At 32.8% G+C, this 11,343-nt stretch overlaps 2 protein-coding genes across 2 annotated transcripts; one reads left to right on the top strand and one right to left on the bottom strand.

Moving 5' to 3' along the window:
- Nucleotides 1–446: 446 nt before the first annotated feature.
- Nucleotides 447–3,233, top strand: LOC111906661 (putative pentatricopeptide repeat-containing protein At1g12700, mitochondrial). Its single transcript, XM_023902428.3, is given in 1 exon segment — nt 447–3,233. A coding segment is annotated over 1 exon segment (2,082 nt). The 5' UTR covers nt 447–1,000; the 3' UTR covers nt 3,083–3,233.
- Nucleotides 3,234–5,063: 1,830 nt separating this feature from the next.
- Nucleotides 5,064–10,595, bottom strand: LOC111906662 (prolyl 4-hydroxylase 1). The gene is made up of 12 exons (XM_023902429.3): nt 10,377–10,595; nt 8,503–8,550; nt 8,357–8,410; nt 7,960–8,012; nt 7,684–7,749; nt 7,438–7,512; nt 7,035–7,109; nt 6,775–6,845; nt 6,617–6,668; nt 5,998–6,087; nt 5,363–5,455; nt 5,064–5,274 (listed from the first exon to the last, which is right to left on the bottom strand). Exons 1-12 carry the CDS (start codon nt 10,438–10,440, stop codon nt 5,167–5,169), a joined length of 849 nt encoding a protein of 282 aa, XP_023758197.1. The 5' UTR covers nt 10,441–10,595; the 3' UTR covers nt 5,064–5,166.
- Nucleotides 10,596–11,343: the final 748 nt, after the last annotated feature.

Genomic DNA, 11,343 nt, shown 5'->3' with positions numbered 1-11,343 from the left:
TGTATTTCCATAAGATGAATTTATGTATCAAGCACATTTTTCTTTAACTGTATTGTTGGATATGTGCTTTTTTTTATTCTTTGTGAGGGTTTTGTTCATAAATGTCCTTCAACACAATAATCATTTCGTTATATGAAAAGGTTCTAAATTGGGTTTAAGTGAACTCATTGAAAGTGGGTGGTGGAGGGTATCGGTTATCATGGTGGACAACATATGATAAAAGTTGGGTGGTGGTGGAATTATCATTTAATATTAACATAAACTATTAACTAATAAGAAAACGATAAGAAAATGTTAAAAATGTCTTCTTACATACATCCAAAGGCTTAAAATAAATAGAGTTGGCAAAAGGGACGAAAGGTACTAGGTTGAAACCATAGAGACCATTGATATAACAAAATCCAATGTTTTACTCAAGTTGTCTTTTTTTTTTTTTAAACTACAAGGATTGATCGTGAAATTTGTCTTAAAAACTTAACATCTTTATAATTTAACGACTCAAGTACCAAACATCTAACAAAAGGAAACCATAAGTGATAGAGACCGGTTCAAGATGATCAATCTCTAAAATAAGGCCAGTTTGAAATGGCTAATCTCCCAAAGAAATAAGAAACACAAACATAGATACTTTAATGATAATTCTTCTCTTCCCCAAAACAATGAAAATACATCCAAATATATAACAATGCAAAAGTCTAAAAACTAAGAAGTGGAAAACATGGCTAACCGTAACTAGTCTACTCTTTCAATGCAAAATACATTAAACAAATAATTAAATAAAATGCAAAAGAAGTGGAAGAGTAACATGCAAGACGCGGGTGACTTTCATCTAAGGCGTGGGTTCCATGCAAAGTTATTAGTGACACTCCAGAAATTGTTGCGCTATGTCACCACAACTTATCCATTTAATGTATATACAAATATACCATGGATCCGGCCATGGAGGCGGCCTTGTGTATAAGCCTAGACACGTATCAATAAGGATCGTCAGTGTAACAAAATGCCAGGTTGGACGAAAGCTGTGATTTTAATTATACCAGAGGCCATTCCTGTAATTTACTCTAGAATTACTAAGGCGTTTAAAATTAGGTCTCACTATAACAAAACATTGATGCTAGTAATCCCTCCAATGAATTCAAACTTGTGTTTTATTGAATCCAACTATTTGAAGCCGATTGTCGTGGTGATGTCGACTCCAAAAAACGTCGCTTCGTTCATCTACTCCCATCTCCCCAACAAATTCAGAGGTACCTTCAGTTCTCATTCTTCCCCTCTTTCTTTCAAAAATCCTTCATCCTTTTTAGAATTAGCTACCGGAATCTGTCCCTCCAAAACGATGTTAGCAACATTTCATTTAACTTCTTCACCCAGTCATGAAAGGGTTTTTAATCATCCTCCATCTATATTTGAGAAGATCACTAACCTTGATGATGCCATCCAAGTGTTCGATGAAATGACACAGAGACAACCTCTGCCCCCAGTGATTCAATTCAATCAGTTGTTGCAAGGTGTTACCAAAATGAAACACTATTCTTGTTCCATTGACTTTTTTAAACAAATGAATGCCCTTCGTGTTCCTGTCGATGTGTACACTATTAGCATTGCTATCAAGTGTTGCTGCCAAATGTACCATACCAATGAAGGATTTGCAGTCCTTGGCTATGGGTTTAAACGTGCTGTTTTGCCTAATGTTTACACATTTAATACACTCTTAAATGGACTCATCCTAGAAGATAGAGTCCCCAATGCGGAAATGTTATTCAAGAAGCTAATCAAAGAGGAACTTTGTGAACCTAATACAATTATGTACAACGCTATGATTAAAGGGCTTTCTAAATATGACAATAATGATACAGCCATTGCTTTGCTCAAACGAATGGATGAAAAGGGTTGTAAACCTGATGTGTTCACATATAGCACCATCATTGATAGTCTTTGCAAGGACAAAATGGTAGATGATGCTTTAAACCTCTTCAAAGAAATGGTCTTCCACAAAGGCATTCTACCTGATGTTGTCACTTAGAACTCTTTGATTCATGGTCTTTGTAACTTATGTCGTTGGGATGAGGTCGATAAAATACTCAAAGAAATGGAACAGCAAAGGATCTCCCCAGATGTTCATACTTTTAGTATATTAGTCGATGTACTTTGCAAGGAAGGTAAACTGGAAGAAGCAAAAGGTGTTATCAACTTAATGATTCAGAGAGGGAAGGATCCTAATGTAGTGACATATAATTCACTTATTGATGGGTATTGTTTGCGTGGTGAAATGAGGAAAGCAAAGGAGGTTTTTGATTCCATGGGGTTTCGAGGTCTGGTTCCTAATATTGTGACTTATAATAGTTTATTGAATGGTTATTGCAAGAAATTGAAGATGGAAAAGGCCATGCATTTGTTTCATGAAATAACTAAAAAAGGTATGAAATCCGATGTCATCACTTACAACACCATGATACATGGATTGTTTCGAGTTGGACGTTGTAAAGATGCAGATGAACTGTTTCATGAGATGCGAGCACATAATTTGATTCCAGATGAATTCACTTATGGAATAGTTTTGGAGGGTCTATGCACCAACAATCAAGTGGAGGAAGCACTCTCTTTCTTCTATTTGATAGGTGACAACAACCTAAATTCAAATATTATTGTGTACAGTAGTATACTCATTGATGGTTCAAGTAAAAGTGGGAGGTTTGATATTGCAAGGAACCTTTTCAATGAGTTAAGTGTTAGAGGTTTGCAACCGAATGTTTGGACATACAATGTAATGATTAGTGGTTTTTGTCGGGAAGGTTTAGTGAGTGAAGCGAAAGAGTTGTTTTTTAAGATGGAAAAGAGAGGTTGCTCACCAGATGATGTGACTTACCGTGTTCTTCTTCAAGGAATTTTAAAGTATGTTCATCATGATATGGTAGAGATGCTTTTATTGGAAATGGAAGGGAAAGGCTTTTCACTTGATGCTTCAACTGTATCAATGTTACTTGATCATATAAAAGCTAGATCTTTAGATGCTTCTTTGCTTAAGTTGATTGGTAAGCTTGTGCCAAAGGAAGAAGTGGACACTCCTTGTTTTACAGTGTAAATGGTTTACAAGTTTGTTATGTGTTAGTTTTCTTTGTTTCCCAATATCCAGAAGACAATAGTTGTGACTCGAAATTCAATGGGGCTTCTCCTTTCCTTTTGATTTGCAAAATTGGAAGTTAAACTTTTTCTTTACGTACAAGATACCATGTTTTATATAGCAGTGCATAACAAGTGACACATCAATTTCGTTAATCCTTTGAACTTTTGAGAAAATTTTAGTATGATCAACTTTTCTTTAAACTCAACATATACTTGGTTTAATAAAAGGGTATTTGAATAGCTGATCCAGCATGCTATTGAAGCTTGTATATTTGTAATAAATGTGAGAGATATAGTGTGTTTTGTGGGTTGTAGCAACACTTGAAGCTTTTAGACTACATTGTCTGAGTTTTAGTGTCCTCTTGCAATAAGATATACCATGTTGACTAATATTAGATTGTTTTGGGGGAAATGTTTCTGAGCCAAAGTGTAGTTGAATTAAGTATCTATTATCAAAATTCTGCAATCAAACTAGATGAGTGGGTTTATAAAACAATTCACAAAAGATTGGGTAAACTAGTGAATCTCCAAAAAAAACTTTTAAAAGTGATCAGTTTTTGGACTCTAAGGCTGTTCGGGAGCAACCTTCTGAGAGCTTCTAAGCATTTTAGCTTGAAAAATAAAACTCAAACTAACAAAAAAAAATTGTTCGGGTGTAAGAATTAAAGCTTTTATTTTAAACAAAAAACTATTTATCCAAAAGCTATTTCAAATAGCTTTTAATATGTATTAGCTTTTAGAAGTTGTTTACTTTTAGTATTTTTGTATTTTGCACCTTTAAAAGTTGACAACTACTTTTCTCGTAAACTTTTAGATAAAAAAAACTTTGGTTTCCTCTTTTCAACTTCTAGCTAACAGTTAACAACTAACAACTAATAGTCACCAAGCTACCAACTAGTGTAAGAAATTAATTTTTGTTTAATAAAGTTAGGGGACACATCATGTTCAATGAAAAATAGCTATGAATAATGTTGATTGTGGATGATGTTAGTTACATTTTCATTTGGTTCTATTAAAAAACTATACTTTAAAAACCAACTACTTTTCTTCTACACTTGTAGACAAATAAAAGCCCCAGCTTTCCACAACTAACAACTACAATTACAACTATCAGATACCAAGTTACCCATTAGTTTTGTCATACATGTAAAATTTAGTGGAAACCAAATGTGTCAATGAAAAATAACTAAAATAATGTTGATGATTGTGAGTGATGTTTGTAAAATTTATTTGGTTATATTAACAAAAATCACACTAAAACCCACCAATATATATATATATATATATATATATATATATATATATATATATATATATATATATATATATATATATATATATATATATAGAGAGAGAGAGAGAGAGAGAGAAAGAGAGAGAGAGAGAGAGAGAGAGAGATTAAAGAGATTCAAATGAAAAATAGTGGACAGAAAGAAATTATTAGTTTCATTAAAATGAAAAAATTGCTACGTTCTTGCACAAATACAAATCCTTCCATTTTTTATTTTCATTACTTAGTGATGTTTTCGTTTGATAATAAAATGACATAAAAGAATTACAATATAATACGTTTTCATTTATGCAATTTTTAATAACCCAAAACTATTCAAAGGATTCCACAAGTTCAATCATATTACACCACTACTTTCTAAAAATAACTAGAGAAAACATTTTTAGTTATAATTTGATTTTGGGTTTTAACAAATTTTAATTATGTCTTTTTTTATATAATTGAATGACACAGAGAGTAGATTTAAAACTATTATAAAACATTGATATGAATTTCCATTCCTACAATTACAAACCAACCAAGCATTAGCATGACTCACTCGATTAAAATGTTCATATCATTCATTCGTCATCCAACTTCCCTTACTTTGACAGCCTACGGGTCTATTATTTTATGGGAATTTTGTAATTATAAAAGTGATATATATAACTTCCCTCAAATGTCTAACTTTAACACTAAATTTAATACAAAGTTTCATAATTTAGAAATTTGATGCTATACTTGTAAGTACTTTTAACTTTTACTTTTTAAATTCAGGTAGTGTGTCTCTGTCTCATCCATTTTGTTGCTGACCATTTTTCTCCTGCAAGGACCTCACAACCACCATGAATGCTATCAGGGTCCGATTGCCCATCAAGTCCCTGCAAGAAATAGCAACATATTTTCATGAATTTGATACTTCAAAAAAAAAAAAAAAAAAAAAAAAAAAAAAGTGTTTGAGTAACATACCATGCTCCAGAAAAGGACAGCATCTCCTTTATTCGGTTTAACACAAAGTCCCCTCACCATTTTTCCACCACAGCTGCATTCACCTGAGCCAGCCTGGCATTTTATACAAGTTAGAGAGATGCATGAAAAATAGAACATGTAGAAATAGCAAATATACTTTCATTGATTTCTGTATTATTATGTCCTCCTACTTTCATTTCTTCCTATTACACCTTCCTACTTTGAGAAATCCATCTAATATTCTAATTATAGCAATTTCATCCAAAAACTGTTATAAATGGATACATTTTTAAAAGTAGAGTAAATTACACGAATGGTCTCCCTATGGTTTAGGGTAATTTGCGCGTTTGGTCCCTAACATATTTTTTTTAACTCATAAGGTCCCTACTGTTTGTTTTTGTTATGCGCTTGGTCCCTATCTTACCCAAAAAGACTATTTTGCCCTTGACTTTTTAATTTATTTAAATAAACACACCCACCCCAACCCCACCCAAAAAGACTGAACAAGCAATTTGGCACTTGGACCAGGGACGAATCATGTAATTTACTCAAATATCTTATATTAATACACTTTGTATTTATTTTATAAGATTAAATACATGTACTAAAAAAAAAGGAAGGAATGTAAGTCTTACCATTGGAAATAAAGTTTCTCCTCCTTCAACATTATCAGTTAAATACATCAACATTGTTGCCACCCTTTGACCACCACGCTTTAAGTTGAACTGCAAGGAAAAACAACTCTCCTTAGAAATGGTAGGGCCCCACAAGCATAATAACCAATTTTAATAAATTAACAAATTCTCATTTATAACCCTTCAACTCACATAATACTTTTTAATCACACCACATCCCTTTCATTTACATAATTCTGTTTTTGACTCTTCCGATGAACAGTGACAGATGCTTTTACTTTTTTTTTTTTGTTACTTAATGCAAATTTATTATTATTTAGAACATAATTTAAATTTGTGAAAAAGTTAAAAATAAAACAAATATCAATTATATTCAGTACTAGTATTGATTTGAACGTATAACGAGATCTTCATAAATGTGCAATTAATCTGTTTAAAGCGATGCATAATGTTAGACTATATTTTTCTAATAAATGAATTCATACGTAAAATACGATAAGTGTATAATATATATAAATTTTAAAAGGAAGGGGTGTAAATAAATAAAGAGTATTATGTAAGTTAAAGGGTCATAAGTGCAAAGTTTGATATACACATGGAGTGCAAATGAAAAGTTTACCGTATCAGAGAAGTAGTCATGGTGGGGTCTGTAGAACTGATTTGGTTCATACCTGTGCTTCTGTAGATGTTAGCTTTATTACTGAAAATGTATTAGTAAAAGCATTCATTTGAATTTAAAAAAAAAAAAAAAAAAATACCAATTAACAACACACCCACCTCAACACTTGAATCAGCTCTCCATTTTCAACTGGAACTTGAGAATATGTAGAAATCCGTTTCTCAATTGCCTACATTTGCATATAAACATACTACATTACAATCCTCACTTGTACTACAATTCATTTTAATTGCAACTTTTTGTCCCACCCAAAAACTTGCAATTTTTCGTCTGTGTAAAAGACAGAAATACCCTCTCATCCTCTTCATAGGAAATAGCTCTATCAGCTCAAACACAATGGAAAGTACTAAGTACTAACCTTTATCATTGGATACTTCCTTTCTTCATGGTTCAAAAACATGCCAGAGCTAGTCCTCACATTACTCTTGATTCCCTATTTTTTTAAGTAATCATCACATAGTAATCAGAGTATTTTTTTTATTTGTTGTTAATATATACAACTGAAGGATGAAATTGGGTATTTTGATTTATTTTTATTTCAATATATACATAATGAGGGTAGCTTGATCTGTTGATAAAAAAAATGAAGGATGAAATTGAACCCTGCCACCATCTACTGAACAGTGGATCCATCAAACATGAAATTTGAAGGATTCTGACGAAATTGAATTCCGTCCATTTGGCAACCATGGAATGGAATCTCGAATTCCAATTCCATCGGAATCAACAAACCAAACACATCTTATTTTCAACATACATACCTTTCCAGTTTTTGCATCCACAACAGTTGAGACCTGAAGACGAGGCTTGGCTAATGCTCTAAGATAATCACATTCCTACAAAAGTCATAATGTATCCTTGAAATATCAAAGTACTTGTAACTTTCTAATTGTGAATAAAAGCAAAATTAAGATTATAATTAAAGAAGCTTAACAGGTTAGATTTATAAGCATAGAAACTGACAATCAAAAAAAAAAAAAAATAGAATTTTGATGATGTTTGTGTACCTCTGAGCTTAAAAAGTTATGGAACACAATGATTCGTGGGGACCAGCTAATGATTTCAGGTTTGACCTGTAGAAATAAAGAATATGAAAACAAATAACATAAATATCGACTAAAAGAGTGAAAGAAATTATCTTGCATACATAACTATATAAACTGTGAAAAAATACAACCTAAGAAAATATAACCAAAAGCTTCAATGCTCATAAAAAACAAATATGTTTGTGTTTATGCTTATGTATTTATGTATGTGGATTTATATGGAGCTTGAGGACATACGTATCCAATGCGTAAAATTGCAGCTTCTTTATCATTCCCCCAACCTGATACAGCTGAAACCATAAGAGGGTAAAAGATGAATTAAAAAAAAAAAAAAAAAAAAAACAGAACATATGCACACAATGACACAACTTTTTTTTTAAAAAAGATTGCAAGTAAATACATACAAATAACAGCTTTATGATATGTTTCAATCACCTCAAATTTTGGTAGGGCTAGTGAACATTGGACCAAAAGTTATCTAGTTATAGGAAATTATTGAGTTTGCTAAATACATGGATTGTTGTTGAGCAAATTTCTCAATTTTATATGTTCAAATGCTTCTCTATTTTATGATGCTAGCTATTAACTTTGATGAAAGTTTATTGTCATGAAGAATAAAATGTAAGATGCTAACCTGTAGGCAACTGATTACTCCCAAGTGTTCTTCTTAATGAAGGAAATGTAGTGCCTACAAACAATATATTTGTTAGGCATCCATGAAATTGAACATAATCAATATGTAAAAGCTTTTAAAGACTGGTATGGTTGAGAATAGTTTACCATACGAATCTTCCAAATTCCGAATAAATGCCAATTGAAGCAAAGATCCTGCATTTTGTTAAAGAACAAAAACATTTAGCAAAAGGCATCTAAGATTAAAGATATGGTGAATGTAAGACATATATGGTATAAATCTTTTAGGAATGTGAGGTTATTGGTTAAAAGCATGAAGTAGGAAGTTATGCCTAAAAGTAAAAGGTCAATTATCATCTACTATTGCCACACTACACGCTAGGTTACTAGGGATCCAATCATCTTGATGTATTAGCTATTAATTACCATTATTTTAACAGCAATGTTGTATATCATGCTAATTATTAAAAACAATTGAGAGGACCCCAAGAATATTTTGCTCACAAATGAAGTTTGTAAGTCACATGAATCATTTTTGCTTTAGGTTATTGAGTTTCAGATTCACATAATTTTGTTCTTTATTTTTCATTTTGAAATATTATGCAAGTATGCTTTGGTTTTCAATGAAAGGATGGCCATGGTTTTTCTTTTTCACATTTAATTGATGTTTAACAATTAACATTTATTATACCGTTTCTATTTGACAAAGTTTTTAGGATATATAGACATGTATACTCAAATATGCTATCAAATTTGGATCATTAACTAACTAGAAATGGATACAAATACATCTGCATTCTTCAACATCCTATGGATCTGAATGTAGACACTACAGTGAACATCCATCAACAATGAATATGGATTTGAATACCCAATTTGTTAATTGGATACAAATATCAAGTAGATATCCAATCCGTTTAACATTCATTTACAACCCTATTTGTGGTCAATTCCACAGAATCCAGAGATGAAACAGTTTAGAACCCAACCCCTATGAGTAGCTAATCGCAGCTTAATGAAAGTTATTTGTTTGCAGTATCTTACCCCATACTTGTAGCGTTATGGCGATTTATAACCCCACTGCAAACTCAAAACTAACTATTTTCAACTTGATTTCAATGAGAAAGCATTCATCCGAAACTTAGTAGTCATCCCCTTCCACAAATAACTCATAGTTCTATAGTTTGTGCATCTAGTTAAGTTTAATCAACAAGTTTTAGTCTTTTCATCATCTTTCAGCTAGGTCTTTGTGATTTGATGAGTCCTCAACATGGTTTTTATATAGAGATTGACCTCTATATAAGGATAAACATAAAAAAATACTTAAATCATTCCCTTAGGAAAAAAACTTTGTTTGTTGTTGTCTAGCAGAAGCATCGATTGGGGTTCACACATGACACAATGACGTATGGGTCTAGTCTATCACATGCACATCAACTGAGGAGCATTTTGGAAACTCACTGAGAGTGACTTCAAGAAAGGTAATTAGGTATATCAGGGTGTGAAATCTATATAAGTTTTGTCCCAAAATAAAATCCAAATACCTAAAACGAATTGGATAACTACATTGAATTATACAAAAGCATTATACTAGAAACATTATGGATTTGAAAGAACCACGTCAGATAGAAGATTGCTACGCTAGCCGAATCCAAGGAACGTAATTATAGATCATCAAATAAGACCCCGTCATTGTCCCCAAGAAAATAGCATTCACGAAAATCACCCAACAACAGGAGTATAAACATCTGGTTAACAAAATAGATCGACTTTTTTTTATTAACTAAGCCTGAAAATGAATAGTTAATCCATTCGTTGCTGTTACTTAACCCTTGGTAACAACAAACTAAAATCGAAACAAACCTTGAAAAAATTCACAATATACACAGAATTTAGAAGAAGCTTAAGCTACCTTTTTAAGCATAATAGCAATTATTTAGCAAAGCATCGGGTAATCGTAGAGAATTTTTTTGATCATCATAGACATTAAGCTGTTTTTAAGGAATTAATGAGAAAATTACCGGCAATCATTCCGATAGTGACAAGTGTAAGTAGACCAATAACGATTCTCATCGCAGAAGCCATGGCGGATCCGAAGGAGTTGCCAATCGGACAGGTTGTAGTTGTTGAAGTCCGGCGGCACTCTCGCCTTTCACAGTCTCAGTTTTATTTGGTCGATTTCAATGGCCCGTGACCATTTCAAAACGCATGTAGCGTTTCCACACGAGTCGTTGTGTTCTCGCCCATGGTTTTTATGCAATATTGTTAAATTAAATATAGAAAAATCTAATTTCGATACAATATATGCTTTGAAAAAAAATATTTCAAATTACATTTTTATATTAAACAAATAATTAATTAATTAATCGAATAATAAACCAAAAACATAATTTATGAAATAAAAGTAGCTTTTATTATAAAAATAGGGGGAAATATCTTATTAAGATAATTAACTATTGTCCTTGTATTCAATTGGTCACTTTCCTTTTTTTGTATCTCATTTACCATTGAACTTGTTGTAGGTGTTCCCAGAAACCATTGAAACCGGCTATTGAAGGTTTCCGGCAATTTCTTATCTTCAGCGACTCTTTGGTCGTCTTCTCCAGCGAGCCTCCGGCAAAAACGAGTTTTTCCGGCGCACTTTTCTCGACTGCCATCCAAGCGGCATCCACCGCCGGTGTTGCTGCTTAGCTTTCTCCACCCTCCCCTCTCTCCCTCCTGTCGATTTGCTGCCAGAAAAAGGAAGAAGGGACGCAGACAGCAAGCCACCTGCCACCTCCTCCGTCCATCACCGAAACCCACCTGTCACCTCCCTTTTGCCGCCGGTAAACCACCATTACCACCTCCTGTTGCATGCTACTGCTATAAGTCATCAAACCGAGACCCAAGGATCCGTCAAAAATCTCATTTTTGCCGGAGGCTCGCCGGAGAAGACGACCAGAGAGTCGCCAGAGATAAGAAATTGCCAGAAACCTTCAATAGCCGGTT

This window comes from Lactuca sativa, chromosome 3 (genome assembly GCF_002870075.4).
Source record: "Lactuca sativa cultivar Salinas chromosome 3, Lsat_Salinas_v11, whole genome shotgun sequence".
In the NCBI taxonomy this organism is placed as follows: Eukaryota; Viridiplantae; Streptophyta; class Magnoliopsida; order Asterales; family Asteraceae; genus Lactuca; species Lactuca sativa.
Note: the sequence above shows the minus strand (reverse complement) of the source record. Positions and strands in the feature narration are given on the sequence as shown.